Here is a 22,252-nt window from a genome sequence, read left to right as displayed (position 1 = left end):
GCATGGGTTGTAATTTCGTTGTTATTAATGTATTTCTTGCTCTTCTGCAAAAAAAAATATTGATTTTGATGATCGAATTTTAATGATCCGAACCGCTCAAAAAAACCTCTAAACCCCCCCCCCCCCCCCCCCCCCCCCCCTCAAAAAAACCTCTAAACACCCCCCCCCCCCCCCCAAGTTTCTGATCAAATTTTGATGATCCGAGCCGCTCAATATAATCAGAACGTGATTTTAAGGGTACTTGCGAGAAATCAGCAAAAAAAAAATGACTGGGAATAGCTTCATTCGAATAGTTTTTTATTGAACTTTATTGAACGATTCAATAAAAAACTGCTCAAATCAAGCCATTCCATGTTATTTTTTTTGCCAATTTCAATCGAGCACCATTAAAATCACATTATGAACATATTGAGTGGCTCGGAACATCAAAATTTGATCGGAAACTATGAAATTAAGATTTGGGGGATTTTTTTAGAGGTCTTTGAAACCGCCCCTATATAATATATATATATTAACGTTTACGCTTGCTTAGAGCATCTCCAATCCATCTTGATCCTATGCATTTTTCATTTGAGAGACTCAAATTCACATTCTCCAATTTCATTTCTAAAACTCCAATGATTTTCTCAAATTCTTGAAATTTTAAATTTTTTTTTGACAAGTGAAATTTTAAATTTTAATTATGCATGGTCATTAATAATAGTAGTATCGTTGAAAAGATTATCTCAAGATGTGTTGCACCTTAAATAGTAGATGCCTCTACTACCTGGAGTAGTATTTAAGTTGGTTCGGGAGCAAGTTTACACTATCATGTCAAAGTTTGGGACGAGTCTTCTTTTCCCGAGTCTCAACTGAAGTATATATGTTATTTCTCTCATTTTCACGTATCGAAATGTGAAACAGCACGCGCATAAGAAAAATCAATTGTACTTGAATTGTTTTTCCTTAGTGTAAACACGAATCTATCCAAAATTGTGCGTGCTTTTCGTGCTAGAGTTCAATACGATATCGGTTCATTTATTGTGTTATGTATTTTGTTTCCTAAAACTATCGTTCAAAAAATCTTTCAGTCAAATTGAAGTACCCAAAAAAAAATAATCTTCCAGTAATAATCAAAAGTGAAATCTGGTGCTCGATGCAGACCTTTCAGGTGAGAGATTCCTCCCTGTTTCAAATGGCTTGGATGAATAGTGATAGTACGAATTAATATTTCATCTAGAAACTCTTTCTCTCTTCTTGACTAAAAGGTTAAGAAAAATGGTTATAAACTATCTTGATATACTCGATCGATCAGCTAGTAAAATCGATAGTAAAGATGAAAAATCTTTTGTCCAAAACAAACTACTCCGTATTAGTACTGGAAAGATCAACGCCATCTCCAAATAAAGTACTAGTATTTGGTGTACGTTATCACAAGAAAAATTCTTAACGAAAGGTATATAAGTATATTCGGATTTTGGTTGTGATCAGATCACCTCAATAATTTCCTTCTTTTTGGTTATGGCATTTCCCTTTTCTAAGGGGAATCTCAATAGTTGGAAATAGCGCCCACCACACGCAACTAACACCAAAAAACCAGTACATATAAAATGGGAAACCCAATTAATTAATAGCTCTATAATTTTTCATAACAAAAATAGTAGTACTAGTATTCTTTACTGAAAATATCTTTTTCCTTGAAATTAACTTGTTGGTTAATGCAAATCGAATGCAAAACATATTTTGAACTTCGCTAATGTATACTCGATTAGACTATGTATATACACTCCAAATTTCTCTCCGACAAAACTTGTTTTAGAATTCTATTGGCTTACCTGCGCTTTAAACTCAAGCCGTAAGAAATAGTCATATCTAGCATTAGGTTGTTCATTACGACAATTAATAGTCCAAATAAAGACTCTGAACGATAGAAACAAATGTTTATCGGTGAGAGTCTTTTAACATATTTTAACCGTAAAAATACTTTTTGACAAACTACTCTCAAAAGTCCTAACCCATACTACGTCCGTCAAATCCTTTACGATTCATTTGCAGTTTGTGATGAACTAGTCGACTCCATACCACGACAAATTATTTCTATTTGAGGTATGGTAATAATACAAATACTTTTTTTACAACTAAAATTTGGTGGCACTGTATTGTATTATTGGGCAATGAATGAGATGTGATTCTACATTGCTCAATGATACCAAGCATATGGACTTCGGGTTGGTGCTGTGCAGTGAGGTGCATAGCACCATGCTGCGCACTTTTGAGCCGTAGATTCTCATCTTAACAATCAACGATCGAGAGTCGTTCATTACCGAGATGAGACCGGAGCCGTCGGATGCACGATCCAACAGCTCGGAGGTGTGTAATACTGTGCTGCGCACACCACTGCACAATATCATTCCCTAATTCCATATGTTGGGCAAAATATTGTGTTAATAGATTTTCCCTTTATAAGTTTCCTTTTCCCTAAAGGTCACGTGGCAATTGACTTTCTATTTCTTCTTCTTTTTTTCCTTTTTGATGAAATCATTATTTTAGATTTTGCTAAATAGTAAAAATGAGTTAATTCCACATTACAGCGTAAAATCAAAATTCCCCTTTTGTAGTATTTGGTTGTGTGGATGCAGTCGCCGGAGCTGTGGTTCTCTCTCTCTCCCCCTCTCGATCTGAGCCTCTTCTCTCTCTACAGCACAAAAACAAGCTTTTCTCTCGCAACTTTTCAGCCGTACATAGTTTGATCTGTGCCACATATCTGTATCTATATCCATATACTCTTCTTCTTCTTCTTCTTCTTCTACTTCGTCGTTTCTGTCGAACTTCTCCATCTCCATGTACGGCTTCGATTTTGCTTCTGTTTTCCACTTTCATTCACAAAATTGCTACTGCGTAAATAGAGCTTGAATTGTTTTGCCACCAGTCTCATTCTCTACTTCTCCCAACTAAATTGAGCTCTGAACTTTTTGAAACTGCGAAGCCAACTCTTGCGTTTGTGGCGCTGAGTTGACCCCCGATCTCCTGCTTTGCTGTATGTGCTAGTGTTATAGTCCGAGCCTGAGGCTCGGGATTTGAACCATGACTTCAGATAACGAGCAACAGGCTTGGATCGAAGAGGAGGCCAAACCGAACGTTTCCTATTTGCACAAGTTTCGGCTCTATGAGACTCGCTCGGTACGTTTCCATGACCTGATTTTGAACTTTGTGAAGTTTACTTTGAGATTTGATTTGTTGCCTTGACTTTTAACTAGCAAGTTTAACTAACTCATTGATCACATAATGTATCTATGTTTGTTTGTGTCCAATTTTCATTGATTCACTTAATGTTATCAGAAGGTTATGACTTTGATTTGAAAGTTTGAATGCATACGTTTGTTATGGGGATTTGCTCTGTTGAATTTTGGATTTGAACTGCTAGTGCATTATGTATCTTCATGCTAACAGAAAACGGTATGCAAACAGAATTTTCATATGAGAAACTCGTTCGGAATAAGTGGTAGCACGTTCGGAAATTCTGAGTCAAGTAATGGTCATTTTTCTTCAATTGATGAAATCGTATCCAAAATAAAATAAAATTGTACACAATGCCAAAAGTTGTCTTTCTTGCTGCTTCTTCTTTTGGACTTTGTGATGCCGTTTTTTTCTTTCTATCTTTGTGGCGTAGCGTGGAGTAATTGAAGTGGCTGCCTCGTAGGAAATTCATAAATTAATGAAGGAAAAAACATATGATGTGCAGGAAAAATAGATTTCAGCTTCATAATGACTGGAAGGAAAAAATTGAAACCAACATTGCAATAGAAGGAGTTTGGAGGAGTTATGTTCTGTTTTTATAGCCCGACATGCACAATTTATGTGAGATTGGTTTGGCAACCTCATTTAGGAAGCACACTTTGTCTATCAAATCATGCATGCTAATTAGTTTGTTTAGAGGCTGTTGATAGTTGTTACCGATTCACTTGAGAATTTATTCCTTGAAATTTAAGTCTGCTATATAGACACTAGACAGGTCCATATTCTTCTTCTGAGCACAAGCAGAAGTAATTCTGTCATTAATTAATCACTCTTTCGAATGCTTCTTGTTATTTTCAATTTAGGTATTGGTTTCTTTCACTTGAACTATCTGCATATTATGAAAACGTATCGCTAGGCATTAACTATCGAGTTTTGTTGTTTTGAGATACAAACAACGGTAAAGAAATTTGTATTCTGCACAACTGCAGAATACCCAATGGGGTGTTCACATGGATCCTCCACCTCCCTGAATGGAGGCATTGACTCGTTTCACTGGAATTGGTCCTGCAACAGCATATCTTCCTAGTAAATGCTTTAAATTCAAAGAAAGATAATTCCTACTGCAACCTGGATTAGATGTCACTTTTTTTCCTTTGGAGTTACCTTAATTTCAAATCTTCTTTTCTTTAGTGATTTGATTGGTCGAGGTCTGTTCACTGTTCTTCGCTATCCTGTTTGACTTGCACCTTATCAAGCACTTGTCATCTATTTATTGCTTGAAAGCCTCTTTTGTAAATTGTTGGTGTTGATATCACAAGAGTTAGACAATTTACTTACGCTATTTGCATGCAACAGAACTTTTATGTGATTGGACGGGATAAGAACAGAACTATCTGGAGAGTGTTGAAGATTGATAGGTCAGAACCTTCTGATCTAAATATTCTCGAGGATTCTACAACGTACTCTGAAATCGAATGCTCTGATCTGCTAAGACGAATACACGAAGGAAACAAGTCAACGGGTGGGCTTAAATTTGTCACGGCCTGTTATGGAATTGTTGGTATGTGATATCTGCAAGTTTTTTTTAACCTTAACAAACTCTTATTTTGTTTTCCGTAAATCTCATTGTTGTTTATCTGATTTAGGGTTCATAAAGTTCTTGGGGCCTTATTACATGCTGCTTATAACAAAAAGACAGAAGATCGGCACGATCTGTGGGCATGCAGTATATGCCATTTCCAAGAGCGAGATGATTCCAATTCCAAATCCTACTGTGCGGTCCACTATGGGTTTTTCTAAGAATGAGAACAGGTCTTTTGTCAATTCTGCCTGTAAATGTAAAATGTCACTGGTCCTTCTAAGGATATCTAAGCGAAAGGAATTCAGAAACACTTGGCCCTTTGTATATAGATGATAGTTTTATTCTAATGTGGTTGTTTGATTTCCATTTCGATTCAATTATTTTTGGACTTAAAGTCCGAGTTTGGACATTGTCCTTTGATAATAGCGGGTTCTCCACTGTGCCGGTAATCTTTATGCCACTATTGTATATGCACCCTTCAGTTTTATATCACCATATGATCGTTCACTTCAAAGTAATAACGTGTTCATCCAATTATTTCCGTTCGTCTTTTATACCATCACATGGAATACATCTATTCAATATGTGAACTCATGGAATATTAGATGTCACCATATGCATCCTTTCTAGCGAATGTTGTCCATAAACTATTGCCAGTTCCTTTCTTGCGACTGTACCGGGACAAAGTTCATTGGTGTTAGTATGTAAATATAACTTGTTGAATGAGGCAAGGTATCATCCGTGTTTCAGGGGAAATGTTAATTTCATTTTCTTTTCATCTTCTGTCCTTGAGAATCTAAGCAGAAAGGTCTTTCATTCCTTTGTATTTCCGCTTTAACTAGTGTTGGGATTTCTGCTTATTTGCTTTGCCTTTGCTTTCTTGTTGATGACATAGATACAAGAAGCTCCTATGCGCAGTGGATCTTACAAAGGACTTCTTTTTTAGCTACTCGTATCATGTCATGCGTAGCCTTCAAAAGAATCTATGTAGTCATGAGACAGGACAAATTCTTTATGAAACAATGTTTGTCTGGAATGAGTTCTTAACTCGTGGAATCCGCAATCACCTCAAAAATACTCTGTGGACTGTTGCGTTGGTACATGGCTTCTTTAAACAGGTATTGGCTTTCTTTTGGGTTAGCCCAGTTTGTAGATATTTAAATTATTTTATATCATTAGTTTGTGATTTATTCATGTAGAGTTTTTTTGGACCTCTTTGTAGCGTTGTATTGCTCTAAGGACACAGGTTGCTGCAGTAGAACTATTTATGAAAACCATTTTTTGGATTTATTTTTTCTTCTTTCAAGAGTCTATTGGGCTCTTCTTTACATCTTGGGGATTTCAATAGTCATAACTGGGATGTGTCATTTTTTTCCCCTCAAGCATTGTTCTTGATTCGAACTGTTTCCCCGCCTGTTTTGTAAAGAGAGTGCAGTAAAGTGTAACTCACACGAGGAGTATACGTCCATGTTTTTAACCAGCTATCCCAAGGGTAGCCTTGGCCAACTTTGCGGTTTATGCAAATGATCAAACCTTCTTCTTCTTTTTTAATGATTGAAATCTTCTTTTTTAATGATTGAAATGGATTTACTGAAACATGAAAGTAATTATGGAACGGATTTTTCCATGTTGTAATACCAGGTCAAACTTTCTATATCTGGAAGGTACTTCAAGCTGACCCTCATTGCGAGACGATCACGTCATTTTGCTGGCACCAGGTTAGGATATTTGTGGAGTGATTAAATTATGCCTTCTTTATGAGATAAGTAATGATGTGCAATAATGAATGTAATCACGTAGTCATAATGCAGCTTAAAATTTGCATATTTTAGTTTCCGTCATACTCTAAGCTCCCAAAAGGGAACAAAAATAGGTACCATTCATGCCATGTCTTGCAATATCAAGTCTGTCTAGAAGGCCTCTGAGTGTAATGCCTTCACTTTAAGGTATCTAGAGGCCTCTGAGATACTGTTCTTAAACCAGAAAGTTGTTCTAGTAGGTTCCTTTGGATTGCCAGTTTGTAAAGCACTGCATGAATATCCTCATCCTTCTACAACAGATTCTTTCTCGCTAACTCTATTATCGTCTTTGTTGTTGTTGTTGTTGTTTGCTTTTCATGTGTAGATACTTGAAACGAGGAGTAAATGAGAAGGGTCGAGTAGCTAATGACGTTGAAACAGAACAGATTGCATTTGAAGATGTTCCTGAAGGATATCCGATTCGCATAAGTTCTGTTGTGCAGAACCGCGGTTCGATACCCCTTTTCTGGTCACAAGAAACTTCGAGAATGAATATTAAACCAGACATCATATGTATGATTTGACCACACTGAACTCTTGTATTAGAGATTATAGTTTTTTGTCATGTTTTGCTAGCATTTTTTTTGTTTCCAGTATCGAAGAAGGATCATAAGTACCAAGCAACGCGACTTCACTTTGAGAATCTTGTCAAGAGATACGGAAATCCAGTTATCATTTTGAATTTGATAAAGGTAGGCCTTTGTGCATAAACCAATGGATCACTTGTAGCATTTTATTGTGTTTTATGCTCTTTCTGATTTGGATCTTCAATCTCCTTTTATTTTGCCTTTTCTGTTTAAAGACTCGTGAGAAGAAGCCCCGCGAATCTATCCTGCGTGCGGAGTTTGGGAATGCCATTGCTTTAATTAATAAAGATTTAACCGGAGAGAACCGCTTGAAGTTCCTTCATTTGGATCTGAATAAATACTCTAAAAAGTAAGTCATTAAAAGCAACTTCTCCGTGATCAGTTCTGATTCTTCTTACTCCTGCCCCAAGTATGGTTTTAGACATGACCTGATTCTTTTTCGTTTGTATTTCTTCCAGCAAAGCAATAGATGTGCTGGCCCTTTTACGGAAAGTGGCTGCATATGCATTGAATTTCACTGGCTTCTTTTATTGTCAAGTAGCACCAACTTCAGGCACGAAGGGACTGATTAATTGGTCATACTTCCAGTAAGTCAATGTAGAGGTAGCTTTGTTCGTTACATGATAGCCCTTCATTTTCTTTTTTTCTATATTGTTCATATCACAACTATAGCACCTTTCTTACCATTTCACATGGTCGATCTACAACATTTTACATTGCTTGGAATGTATGGATGTTTTTCTTAGCTTGGAACGTGCCAACAAGATGTCAAGATTGCCTTGGGCATGATTCCGGCCTTTCACCTTTCTAAGCCTTACACGGCTTCTAATAATAATACATTGGCAATTAACAAATTTATTTATGTGATGTTATACGAGGGACCATATTTTTCTTACGGGAGAGTTTTCAGTTAAACAATTGCTTATTCACTTCTCATTTTTGGTGATGATGACCCATATTAGCTACAGAATCTATCGGAAAGAAGAAGGAATTGTATTCAAGATGACAGTACTAACGATGCAATCTATTGTGATCTTTATCCACTCTCTGTTTAAACCCATTTGACTTCAGCACTGCAACCCTGGCAGAGCTTGGTTGGGTGTGAGCGTGTTTTCCGTTTGTTGGAGAGCTTGATATGTATTGTGCCATTGTTTCACTTTCATCCCTTCCCCACTTTTCTTCTGTTTTTTATTTGCAATTAGAATTACTTGTGAAACAGTAGCTTGTTTGTTTATTAATGTCACCTATCTCATATATTACACTGTCAGATTCCAAAACGTCTAACTTTTGACATCTTTTAACTTTAAACATTTGTTTTGTAACTCCCGAATGTGGGGAGGGAAAAAGTTATGTAGATGTTTACTTATACATTATAATTGATGATTTATAAGTGTCATCCTCGATGAGAGTTGTGTTGCAGGGACTTTCAAACTATTTAGGGAATCTTTGCTTGCCGAAAATCTATCTCGGGGCCGCAATGTCCTAGTTATTTGCTTTTACTTTTGCTTACAGATACTTAGCTAATAGCTATAAACAATTCTGAGAAAAATTTGATGCAGGAACAATTATAACGGTGACTTCTCCGTACAGAACCTTTGTGATGCCAAAATGGGTGTTAACGGCGAAACAGATGATTCTAGTAGTAGCATTGATAAGTGTGGAAAACGCTTTGTCAAGCCTCCAATGTTTCAGAAAGGGATCCTAAGAACCAATTGCATAGACTGTTTAGATCGCACGAATGTTGCTCAATTTGCATTTGGGTTGGTTTCTCTCGGGCATCAGCTGCATGCCTTGGGATTTACAGACGACCCCATTATTGGTATGGATTGCCCTTTGGCAGATGACTTAATGAGTCTATATGAGACAATGGGTGACACGCTTGCGCTGCAATATGGTGGATCCGCAGCACACAATAAGGTAATCCTTCAAATGGTGGCACTATGAGATATTTATACGTTTATGTGTCCGCAGAGCGAGTGATATGTCAAAACATATTTGCATCCCACAAAGCTAGAGAAGCTCAGTTGAAGTCCAGTAAGAATTGCATGAGTCACTGAAGCTATGAAAATGGCTTTGTCGATGGCTTTTGTTAATAAATTTCTAGATTGTAACAAACTACCATTTTGCGTAATTTGTGTGTTGCTGATGAAACATCAGAATCTCTGAGATTTTGCTTTTAACTTGGAACAGTGAAAGAAAGGGCATAGCATCTTAGATTCTTCTCCACTCGTCGTCATTGGATAGTGGTTAATGTTTTGTTAAAAATCCACGTTGTCTTGGAATTCAACATAGTGTTGCTTAGTTCCCAATGATTTGTGTAGTTTTTAAGGTTAAGCGCTACCATTGTACAGCTGTTCTTGTTTTTAAAACATCGTTTGGGTGAAAGAATGCCCATTGTACGAACATGATGGTTTTTGGAGAACCAGAATGTCGACAAATTAAAGGAATTACGAGGAAGCTTTTGAAATTTGAAATAAGATGAGTAACAGCGTAAGTAGAATTACAACTCTGTGCCCTGTCATCGAACTTCCAGCTCGACATGTAATTACCAATTAGCATCTGTATATGTGCTTATCTTCCATTCTAACCTTCTAAATTCATTTCCTTCATGTACCTCCACTGTGTTATGATATACAAAGAGGGTAAGCAGCCCCCAGCAGGATCTTCATTGGATCTGGGTTCACAAATCCATTATGTGTTTCCCTTTCTCATCACATCCCCAAACAAGGCCCTATTCAATATTTTCTTTTTTTCTTTTTTTGAAGATCTTTTAATTCCTTAAATTTTGTCTTTATCCTCGTGTAAGTCCAGCAACGCTTTCTTGGTGCACATTGTTGTAGATTTGGTAACGCTTTCTGCCATCCTTGTGTGTTTGCATGTTGTCAGATATTCTCTCAGAAGAGAGGTCACTGGAAAGCAGCAGTTCAGTCCCAAGAGTTCCTTAGAACTCTACAGCGATACTACAGTAATGCCTACATGGACGCTGAGAAGCAAGATGCAATCAATGTGTAAGTCCGATGCACTTGCATTGGCAGAAGTTCATGCATTTGTAGGTTGCATTTGGTGTATACTGGGGAAATAGGTTTGGCAGTGGGACTTATTGACTTAGCACTATGTGATCACTTCATTAAACTAACTTCCCCTCTCTTTTTTCCTGTACCCTAGAATAGAGTATTACACTGAAAACTTCTTTTCTTTGGAAGAACATTTTTTTCTCTATCCATTGATATTGGGTACTAGCAGTAACTTTCTGCCCTTAATTCGCTTGATTTTTGAGCAGGTTCTTGGGGCATTTCCAGCCACAACAGGGTAAACCAGCTCTTTGGGAACTGGATTCAGATCAGCATTACAGTATTGGAAGGCTTAGTTTTAAAGATGAAAATGGGAGGTATGAGTGTTGTGATTTTATAGTCCAATTGTCTACTAATGTTAAGCAGATGTCTGGTAGATATAATATCAAAATCGAGATAATTTAGTCCAATCCACAATTTACAATTTATTTGTTGAACTGCCCAACAAGTTTCATTTTGCACTGTACTTGTAGCTTGACAAGGTTTCCCACATTGAGTATAGCAGATGAGTTCGGTATCTTCATTTGTAAACCATCCATCTGAGCTAGTGCTGTGGCTAGATTTAACCCATCCATCTGAGTCAGTGTGGTAGCTAGATTGAGGAGGCCTAATCAGACTCGATGAGGAGTTATATACAACTCCATACAAATCCCGGAGCATTGGAGGGGCCATGGCAACCCTCTGCTACCCTTGGTGTGCACCATTGGATGGTATCATTTTGTCTACACTGTATAGATTGAATCAGTGTTCTATGCAATGATGACTAATTAATAGGGATGATATACAAAATTAAAAAAAGAAGGAAAACAGAAGTACATGAGCTAATTTAGTTTTGTATTTAAGAACTATACAGTCATGAAATTTTAAGTTTGGAGAAAATATTTCTCTCTCTCACACACACGCGTGCGCGCAACACGCACATGCACAATGCAAGCAAGCAAGCGCACATACATGTGTATACACGTACATTTTTCTTCTTGTAAGTATGTTGTCTAAACTCTAATCACTCTCACACTTTCTTCCTTTCCCTCCACATGTCGCCTAGAACTTCAATTACTGTCACATGTTTGTCCCTTATACTGTACATATTTCCTTAAATCTTCAATCCCATCCAAGAAATGGAAGACAACTTCTTTATTCTTCTGGAAACCCAAACCCATGAGTTTCTTTAGCCCTCTATTTGATTGAATAACCTCGGTCAATCATCCATGCCTGGTTGGCTCATTGGGCCAGATAGCATTTTTAAATGTTCTATGTGTTTGTTTGCATGTAGGAAACAAAATAATTGTGATATCTATATTTTCTTTCAAAAAAGTTGGTTAATTTACTTTCTTTCTTTTTTGCATAGATCATTTCTGAAGAGGTCACTGTCAGACGGCAACATTCCTTGTGAAAGCAACTCACCACTTGAAGTGACTGATGTTGGGCAGATGGAAGAGCACAACCAGTCTTTTCCTCATAACATGCATGATGGTAACAAGGATCTTTCGGAGTCCACACCAGAAATCTCTACTTGTGAAAGTGAATTATCTTATACCAGGTGAGCTTACACAACAATCTTCTGAATCTGTTACATTCAGTAGCTCCTTTTTCATCATACCATGCGACTGTACCAGTGCATCTGGAGCTTTCCCATTATTTGGTTTCCCTGCGCTAACATAACAACCAAAATCATTGATCTGATTGACATAATTTTCAAGAATAAAGTAGCAGGTTCTGATAAAATACAATGTTCGAAATTGTCAGGCTCAATCTGTTGAAACCCCATTTTTGGACCTGCCATGTAGTCCACCTTTACCAGTGATGTGCTCTTATAGACTGAAAGCTGGACCAAAAGGTGATGAGCCTCAAAAACTTTATCTGCATCTAATGCTTTTAACGAGCTGGACTCATCAGGAGTGATCAAGTCGGATGATTGAGATCTCAGAATGGGCCCTAATACATGATTGGTGATTTTGATAAGGGGTCACATTTCCAATAACTAACATGTTGGTTTTGACTTGTCAGTTAAGTTTCATGAGGTATGCCATATGGCATCTGTTGAACTTAAATGTATATTGGAAGAAGTGCCGAGCATGGTGGAAAACCTAGCCAATGATAGTCCTCAAGCCTGGGATCCTTCAACGTCAACATGGTTTTTGGTGTTTCACATGGTCAACCCGTTGTTCTCACCACTTGAGTCTTGGACATAGAGCTTTGGCTACGTATTAGGAAAATAGTTGTGCTTTAGTTAATAGCCTCGTATTTGCTAACTCATCAGTGCAAGTAGATAATACTGAATGCCAGATTCTTGGAAACTCCTTTCAAATTACCAAGTCTCCTAACAGAAATAACAACCACCGTGGTTCTAAACATATCATATATGCATGTCCAGCATCATATTTCCATGCATGTGTGTGATTATGTATGATTATTTTTAAACAAACATATGTCATGATAATGTGCATAGCTTTTGTTCAACTGTTCTAATTTTGGTATAATTGCGTTTGGTTAATCTGTTTATCGTTTAATGAGGAGGTATAGATGGATATATGGGCTCATAGATAAATATTTCATTATTTCTCTTTTGATTCCTTTTCAAAATGCTTTTGATATGTGCATATAAACTAAAGCTCATATTATCTCCTGCATGGCCTAGGTTCAGAACCGTTATGCTCTTAACTGGTTATCCTTTCTAGAGACTTTGATCTTCTTTTGTTTATTCTTGTGTACAACTATAGTGGAACCCAGTTCTGCACAGGGAGGTGCAGTTAGTAAAGGCAGTCAAATTTGAATCCCCACATGGTAGGCTATGGTTTTATTATGTTGCGATGTACCTCTAATTAATTGATTGTCCTGTGTAGGTATACACCCTCAATGTCTTCTAGGCGGCTTTTCCCTGATATGCAGCCCGATCAATGTCTAGAAAGTGATTGTAATTGTTTTGATGGACGCCGGGATTCATTCAACTGCTCAAATTTTCTTGACGTGGATTGGCTTTCTTCTTCTGGAAATTCATGTGAAGAAGACGCATATGAAAGGTGATCGTGAGATACTGTTAAATAATGGTTCTTGTTATACAGTTCTGCTAGATGTTATGAGAAGAAATTTGTTCCATACTGAATTGCTGTCCACCTGCACCACTTCATTTGTTCGCAATGGCCGTCACTTCCACCCCAATTTCCTTTCTTGTCATAACCTTGCCTGTGTAACAACCCCAATGTCACTGTTGTCCCCACCTTATGACTCCTTGTCCTCAACACTAGAATCAGTTTGTACTCCTTTCATGTAGTGGTTTACTGTCATGACATTTGCAATGCATCATCAGGAATGAAGGCACATATAAGACTCCCCTCACTGTCTTCCAATCAATTGTTTATGTGTTATTCTTTTCCTGCCATGTCCTAATTTTATAAAAGACCATCCATCTCAACCTCAGATAAGCATAAACACTCGAGCATCATAGTTTTTGAAATGCTTTGGTTGAACATACATACTTCAGACGCAATCCCCCAGCCAATACTTTTACCTGAGTGCATGTGTAATAGCTGTCAAGTAAGATGCATGAATCTAGCAACATGTAAAAAATGTGTGGAAGATTTCTTCGTCTATTGTTTTTACTTGGGAACTTGACAATGTTCCTTCCATATTCTGAGATTTTAAAGCTGTATGCAATGCTTGCAGATCTACACTCATAAGCTCACCTATTGCTGGTGTATCATCTGATAGTGTTTTAACTGGACTTAAAATGGAATCAGGCGTTTCTCCAAGTGAGTCTGGGAAGGTCAGTGATCTATTGAATCTTATTGTTGGCACTTTCATGACAATATTGAACTTAAACTGTAATCTGAAATATGCTATCCATACAATTTTGGGTACCCATCATGTATAATGGTTAGAATCTCGGATCCAGTCTTCTTCAGGTTGGGGGATTAACAACCTCTCTCTCTCAATAGAATAAGTTGAAAAGTGCTAGAGGTGAGGTGGTAACCTCCTATTTCATTCTCAACTCTCACACATTTGCAAGTTTTTTGGGAGCACGTATCAAGTTGAAACGTCAAACAATGAGTTGAAATTGTGCTTAGTGATATGTGAGTAGTTTTTACAACCATCATGGAACAACGTTGTAGTTATGTTGGTTGCTATTATATTCCTCTATGGCCAGAAGGTGTAAGCTACCATGATATTCATTATATGGGTTGCTCTATTCTTCTTCGAATAGGAACATTTGTTTTGGAACATGCACAATTTATCCCTTAACTGAAATATCTCTAGTTCTCTCTAGTTTTAAATTATTTTTATTTTCTATTGAGCCCTTTTGCGAAGAAAGCACATTGGAACTGATTTCAGTTGTTGTGCTGGACAGAGTTCTGACGTTATCGCTGAATTTTCTGATAACTTCATGCGCTGGGTTAACTACGGCGAGATGTTCCCCTGAAGTTTTGCTGAAATTTTCGACATACCGAAAGAAAAAAGAAGTTTTGCTGAAGCTTTTACATCCAGATTTTTATTTCTTGCCAACATCATCATCTGATTCAATCTACTCATCCGAAGGATGTGGATTTCTCAACAGAAAATTAAATTGCGGGAGATCGGCTTTAGAGATATGAGAAGGAAGAAATCAATTGGCAATAGCACGAAAGATATATTCTTTTGAACAAAGATGTTCATGCCTTGTGAATTTGCAGCATTTTATTATTGATTGAGAACAACAAAGGAAAGTAAATTCAAGTAGATAGAAGCAACTTACTGTTTTTCTTCTTTGATCTTTCAGTTCCTCCTGTGTATAAACTTGGAATTTCATCCTTGTAAATATTTTACAAGTACTTATGTAGACTTAAAGAGCTCCAATTCGCTACTTTCTTCTGTCATTGCCTTATATTAATAATGTAATGGTCTAATGTTAGAGCAATTCTAATGGTGGGATGGAAAATGAGGAGTTGGATGGTTATTTTAGTACTTTGAAAAAGTGGTTAAAAGTTAGTCAGAGAGATAATGGGACTCATCCCTCTCCAATTGTGAGTTCTATAATAGAACAAAAGAGTCCTATAGTTAACTGACTTTCCCTCTACCTTATTTTCCTCCAAATTAATTCAACTACTACTTCCGTTAAAAAATAATATTAATTAAATAACTACCAAACGAGGAATTCAAAAAAATATAAATCTTTTATTTTTAAATTCCATCCTAATTTTTGGTCCACCTATTTTTTCCTCCACCTAATTTCCAGCGAATATAGGTAACTCCGGTCGTCATTTTCTGGTAATTTCAGTTGGGTTTGATGATGTTTGATCATGTGGCATTTATAACTATAGTCATTTGGGAATGGATATATCCATCTCTATATCCATCTTTGCCATTTTTCATCCCCATTGGAGCCCTGATTTTTGCATCTGGGGATGAAAAATGACTATTCATCCCACATTGGACTTGCTCTTACTTTTCTAGATTTGGAGTGAGCCATGGTTCTGCCAATGCTCAAGATCGATAACCATCTGATATTGATGGAGGCTACTAGGTTTTGGGAGTAGTAGTTTGCAGCATACAAAGCTTGTAGAAAGTTGCGATAATGTAGATTGCTCTAGCCATCAGCTCCATCGGCTTGTTTCACACTGAAATCAGGGATATCCCCATACCCGAAGGTTACCCACCCCACATATTTGGAGGCACCCGCCTGGATATGGGCCGGGGCAGGTACAATATTGTGATACCCACTCCAGTGCACCCATATCAACCCGTACCCAATGATTAAAGTATGTATGTGGTATATGGTAATGCTGTTAAAATTTCATACTACTATAGTTTTCTGTTTGAGGATGGTATTTGTTTGTGACCTATTCTATTTTGCATTTGAAAAATATATTCTTTTGTTCATTCACGGATAAATTGTTTTTGCTCAGATCACTCCAAAGGGGGGGCAGGGTATGATGGATTGACCACTATCCCTAGTAGTTACGGAGGCGTTGGTGGGAAAGATTTTTCCACTTGGGGATGGGGGGTTGAATAAAATTTTATAAATATAAAGAAATCCGAAACTGTCCGATACATATGAGTCTCACTGTGCATTCATGAAAATCCATGTGTATCGCCTCACCAACTCCGGGCATATCTATGTCTCCCAATCTGTATTTGAATCTCCGTTCGCTCTTTACTCAATTCTCACTGGCACATCAAAACTGGTTGTAAAACGTGCACCTACAAGGGTCAATAACCTCTTACACCCCTCTCGAGCAACATTGCAACACGTGCAACGTTCTCCCTTGACTGACATGTGGGCACATTCCTCTTTGCTTTAGTTTGCTTCTTCACTGGCACATCAAAACTGGTTGTATAACGAGAACCCAAGGCAAAATTTGGGACTTGATTTATATTCTCCATAGAGGACAAAGCATGGGTTGGGTCAAAAGGGGAAGTTATGGATCGCGGCCAACGTCCACCACTAGGTATATCTTTCTGCTCAGGCAAGAAACAACAAAAATTCAAGAATTATAATAGGAATGCGCCAATAAAAGCCTATACTATTAGAATACAGGACAGCATCAAACCACTTTGCTTTGCGTTACCAACATTAATAAATTACTCCTTTGAAAGTATTGTTTATGCTCCTTTCAAATAATAAGATCCCTGCTGCAGATAATCTACCTCCCTCCCTCCTACCTCTCCCTCTCTCTTGTCTCTTTTTTAAATATTGCAAAGCATCAGAGAAACAAGATTCCTAGCAATACATAGGACCAATCTAATAGCAGCAAAGAACATAATAACTATACATTTCCTTACCCTTGGGGGCAAAACCACCTTTGTTTGCTGCATCAAGGGCGAGTGATGACTGGGTAGTGATAAAGATCTCTCTGTGGTAAGCAAACATATCAGAAGCTCACAAACTGTTTTTGATTCTTCAAAATTACGTGGGTAGCGTAAGTAACAATTGCTCAGTTAGAAGTCAATAGATAACCTGAGGAAGTCTCTAAGCACTTGGTAGGAGTCGTCATGGGATCGCAACGATTCAACCTGTCACGAAAAAAAAGGAAAAAAAAAAGGTATTCGGGACTTATTCGGTCATTCAAGGAGGTTAACTTATTCAGAAAGCCCAAGAGATATCGCAAAAACGAATGTGTATAAAGAAAAGAAGAAAAACAATCCAGGAAAAAAGTATCCAAAAACTTCCAAACCAGTTGCTAATTTTAAAATCGAAGTCTCAAAACTTCAATATAAATCCTGCTTCCTTAAGCATCGAAGCAACATCTCTCTCCACGTGGTCCGTCTGTACCTGTAAGGCAACACCAGATGATTACTTGATCAAATAAAATAACATGTAGGCAGTTCTTATAAACACATAAGTTCACAAATACGCATTCCTGATTAATTATATTCACCTATACATGCACAAATGCACATAAGCAGAGGATTATGTAACTCTTAACACACGGGCAAACATGAGCTTAAATCTCCTTGAGGAGCTGAGATCTTCCTCCAGAGGAACCAAAGATGGGCATTATCATGCAGCTTACAAAAGTCTACTTTCGATCGAATGTTAATCGACGTCTTTACATGCATGCAGTATTGACAAGAGAAAGGTAAGAGTAAGACCTCCATCACTTTCCTATTAAGCTATTTTTGGACCATGGATTTGCAGAGGGATTCATAGAAACTAAAAACAAAAGGGTAACAAATAGCTTTCACTTCATCTTCTCTTTCCTTTCTCGTCTCTCCTATTTTTTCCGGCAAAAATTCCTCTAAAAATCCAAGATCAAAACACAACCCCATGCTTCTAGATCGTATTGTCAAATCAGCAGCTGGACCATGAGTCCTACACAATTATAGTATTAGTGTTCAGCATAAACCATTGAAAATATGAAAAGGAAGTAAAATAATTTGATTTTGCCACATTATATGAAATTTAATACGAGGGCATGATTACACATTCTAGTTTGGTGACATATTTGCTTCACCACAAGAGATGTGGGTCCAAAGCCTACCAACCATGAAAAACTTTACAATTCGAAGTTTCTCAGCATTTCACATCAGAAATGGACCTAGAAATCTTAAAGAGAGTAAAGGTACAAAAGAGAGTGGGAGAGAACCTATTAGTTTAGACATAAAACATGTTATGCAGTATATCTGTCGTTCAAAAGAAAACCAAGAAAAACAAAAATGAAAAACAATTGCAGAAGGCCAAACCAACTCATCCTGGGGCCCCACTAGCCAAGCACAACATGGCAGATGTACTAGAAGAATAACCTGGTGCGTACGCCACCTTCCACTAATGGGGCATTAACCCATTCAGGGAATATTCCTAAGTACCTTCCAAAAGGACAAGGGCAAATCCGTATACTTAAGCAAAAATGCAAAGTCCCCAATGCAGCCAAATAAAGGGGATATTTCCTATATAAAAGGCACGAATACCAACAAAAATAAGTATCATGCAATCCTTTTGCTTCACTCTTTACTGCTACTGTTTCTGTTCGATTGCCTTCTTCTTGAGTTATTCATTGACCGGAGTGCCTTCCGGCCACCAGGGCCCCTCGCCATATATCAGGGTGCAAGATCAGCGGAGAACGAGCGAGGTCAGCGACGAGTCACCGACCAAGCCAATCACAGTTCCAAATTGATATCCATTTTTCACACAGCATATCATATGAGGATTTTACTTCACCGAAATGCAAATAGATAATTCATGGATAAAATTAAGTGTTTGCCTTAAACGTTTCAGATGTATTTCGGCATTTTTGAGGAATAACAAGGATAAGAAAAAAGGTTAGGAATCTGCTCTAAATCCTATCAAATACTTGAATCCCCAATCGTCAATAATTTATACAAGTATCAATTATTTAGGTACTAATCACTATGAGGTTATGTTCTCACAAAAGATCTCATTTAATATGAATAGTAGATTGTGAATTGTGAGATGCATGAACTTGCTGACTGTCTTCCTAAATAGATTGACCTAGAAATTTCTAATGATTTTCAATGAATAATGGTAAATTTAGCGATTTGTAAACTCTGTGACTAAGATCTGTTAAAAAAGATGTCAATATAGATTCATGTGTTGGAAATATATTTTATTTGTGTGGTGAAGCAAAGAAACCAATACATACATCAGGCTGTTGCGACTGCAGATATTCCTCGATGGTATGACCAGCTCTCTCAAAAATTTCAAGCAACAGTGCCGTAGACATCATAGTCGCCATCTTTTCCTGAATCTGAGTTAACTTTTTAAGTTTATAATTACTCTTTAACTCAGCCTCCTCATCAATCAGTGAAAAAACTTGATTTCTAATGCATTAGGGGATCGTCATTCTTCCACTTAAACCAGAACCATCTGTTTTGTGAAATGTGATGGGAAGTAAAACATTTTCACGTGCCACAATCAGCAATGCAGCCAACTCACGGAACTTTTCTTCCATGGCACAACAGTAAGCTTCCTCTGCAATGTTGTTGGACACCCCTGACAGCAATTTACAAATAGCAAATCTGGGTTTCTGCAACAAGTAATCCAAATAATGAGCTTGTAAGTCTTTCATCCACTTCATATCAAGCATTTGCAGCTTTTAAGAACATATTGAAGATATAGAAAATTAGTCTTAGATCCATTATGTAAACTTCATAAGCCCACAAGTCCACTTATTAAATTTCCAAGGTCTCAAGTCCATTTTAAGATACTTTAGGATTTAGGCACTTTCATAAGATTTTATGGTACACTTTTTTATTATAGGATAGGGTACCCTAGGATTTAGACACTTTTATAAGGTTTTAAGGTGTTCTTTCCTATTATAGGGATTTAGGCACTTTCATAGAGTTTAAGGTTTTAGGCACTTTCATAGGGTACCCTGGGGTTTAGATTGTGTGGACTTGTGGCTTTACAAAATTGCCATAGTGGACCTATTACTAAATCTCCCTTGAAGATAAACAAACCATTTTTGGAAGACAAAGGGCTACAATCATCATCTGATAAACAGAATCTCCTGGCACGCGTTGTCTGCACAACCAGTACAATAAATTCAGAATGAAAAAATGAAACAAACAAAGATATAGGGCCGAAATCAGGATACTATATTCAAAGAGAAAGACGCATGCATTTTTCTCAATTCACCTCACTCCCTCAAGTGCTATATGGAGTGGGAGCAACCCATTGTCGGTATCTTTGCTAACAAATCTGACATCGGGTCGAGCTCCATGGCGAAGGAATAACTGGACTAATTCAGGAGACGAAAAACGAGCCGCATGATGCAACATGAAATGGCCGGCCATTCACATCTGGAGTTACACCTAACTTCCGTTCCAGCAATGCAATGGCACATTTCATGGCACTAAAACAACAGAGACTATCCAAAAGATCGGGCAAGGAATATCTAACACAGCCATTTTTACATTTCGGCTTGTCATCTAGGACCCCATTTTGTCAGCATAATCCCTAGCAAGGTAATGATCATATCACAAGACAATTTCACTTTGCAGTAATCATCGCCATCATCATCGTCCATTCCGTCATTCAGTTCCTGTCAAAGTTTAACAAGGCACCACAAGTATTAGTCCCAACAAATAGACTCGTAAGATTATAGCCAGTGAGCCTTCTGTTCATTTCCGACGGGAAGTAAATACAGAAAGAGCCCAGAACCTCCATCAACCTTTGGATTGTGAGAAAAGGGAAGAAAAGAAAGGAGTAGTCTTTCTCACCAAATCTCACCCCTTTTGGTGAGAAACAAAATAGACCAATAAAAGCTCACCATTACTACTCCTTTCTCACCATTTCTCTCCTGTTTCGTCCATCCATTTCATTAAGGGAGAGCCTTCTCTTTTCTTTTCTTTTCTCACCATTTCTCTCCATCCAAAAGGGGCTTAGCTTTGGGGTACAAGACTATCACTTTCGATGAATTTCAGTCTTGTACAGTAAAAACTTGCAGTAAAAGAGAAGAGGGATAACATGTAGTAAAAGAGAAGAGGGCTGATCTTACCGTCACACCTCGACGTCTTGCGGAGCATGATCGACTGAGAGAAGATGAGAGAGAAGGGCGATAGATCTTCTGAGATACTAAATAAGTGTTAGAGCTGCCCGAATCTGGTCATTTTGTTTGCCTATCAAGAAAATCTGGTCTTTTTGATGCATAATATATAGGCGCTGCTATTCGTAGCCCTCTATTTACTTTCATAGCCCGTTAAAAATTTTCAATTATACTCGACAGTTAGTTACCGAAATTGAGATATATTTTCAGCATCCAATTACCGAAATATAATATATTTTTTCAACAGATGTTTATCGAAAATGCATGTTCGGCAGTTGTTTACCGAAAGTTGAACATATTTTCGACATGTAGTTACCGAAATATAATCTTGTTTTCAACAGCAATTTACCGAAACGTTATTTATGATTTTCAACAATCATTTACCGAAATTTAGTGGGCTACGGAAGTAAATAGAGGGCTGCGAATAGCGGCGCCCTAATATATGCATGATACTCCTTATATAATTGGGGGAAGGCAAATTACACTATCTTTCCTGAGGTTATCCTTCCTTGACGACAGGTTCCCCTGACCTATGAGAAATTTTACTGCCCCACCCACGTCAGAGGTTGTCCCTTAAAAAGGCCTTGAGAAGTTATGTTCGGTGCTGTCAAGGTGGTTAGCGGGTACATCTGATGGGTTTTTAGTCATTTATTCATTCTTTTCTCAAAAGCAAGGCTCTTGACTTTTTTGGGATATATCCTAATCCTAACCACATATAAAGAGAACCACTTTGGCAATTAGACGGCTTGCCAATTTTGGTCAATTTGTACAAATTCACCTCCTGATTGGGCAACCATTGGTTTTGCGGAGCAAGGTAGTTCCGTCTTTTTCACCCAGGCAAAAAACGTGAACCATTTGTGGCCACCTAGGTAAGAAACGTGAGCCATATCAATTACGCTTTCTCCTCTTCTTTTCTTTCTGTAGTTAGAGAAAACTACAGAGGGAAAATGTATGTGTGTGTGTTGGGCAAGCTGCTTCACCCTCGTAGTCATAAAAGCATCTCTAATAGCCTTGGTGT

General features: G+C 37.7%; 1 protein-coding gene and 1 long non-coding RNA gene across 2 annotated transcripts; one reads left to right on the top strand and one right to left on the bottom strand.

Moving 5' to 3' along the window:
* The first annotated feature begins 2,555 nt into the window (after nucleotides 1-2,555).
* On the top strand, nucleotides 2,556-15,092 carry LOC131311918 (phosphoinositide phosphatase SAC2-like). Its single transcript, XM_058339555.1, has 16 exons — nucleotides 2,556-3,159; nucleotides 4,573-4,777; nucleotides 4,863-5,028; nucleotides 5,694-5,916; nucleotides 6,440-6,516; nucleotides 6,923-7,110; nucleotides 7,192-7,289; nucleotides 7,400-7,533; nucleotides 7,643-7,771; nucleotides 8,744-9,101; nucleotides 10,071-10,192; nucleotides 10,465-10,572; nucleotides 11,604-11,795; nucleotides 13,099-13,275; nucleotides 13,919-14,018; nucleotides 14,601-15,092. The coding sequence occupies exons 1-16, from the start codon at nucleotides 3,064-3,066 to the stop codon at nucleotides 14,670-14,672; spliced, it is 2,445 nt and encodes an 814-aa protein (XP_058195538.1). The 5' UTR covers nucleotides 2,556-3,063; the 3' UTR covers nucleotides 14,673-15,092.
* Nucleotides 15,093-16,225: 1,133 nt separating this feature from the next.
* LOC131311917 (uncharacterized) lies at nucleotides 16,226-19,920 on the bottom strand. Its single transcript, XR_009195635.1, has 3 exons — nucleotides 19,330-19,920; nucleotides 17,187-17,501; nucleotides 16,226-17,082 (listed from the first exon to the last, which is right to left on the bottom strand). It is a non-coding gene; the product is annotated as an uncharacterized LOC131311917 (long non-coding RNA).
* Between the last annotated feature and the right edge of the window lie 2,332 nt (nucleotides 19,921-22,252).

Source organism: Rhododendron vialii, chromosome 12a (assembly GCF_030253575.1).
Source record: "Rhododendron vialii isolate Sample 1 chromosome 12a, ASM3025357v1".
NCBI classification, from domain to species: Eukaryota; Viridiplantae; Streptophyta; class Magnoliopsida; order Ericales; family Ericaceae; genus Rhododendron; species Rhododendron vialii.
The sequence above is the reverse complement of the archived record's forward strand: the minus strand, read 5'-3'. Positions and strand labels throughout refer to the sequence as shown.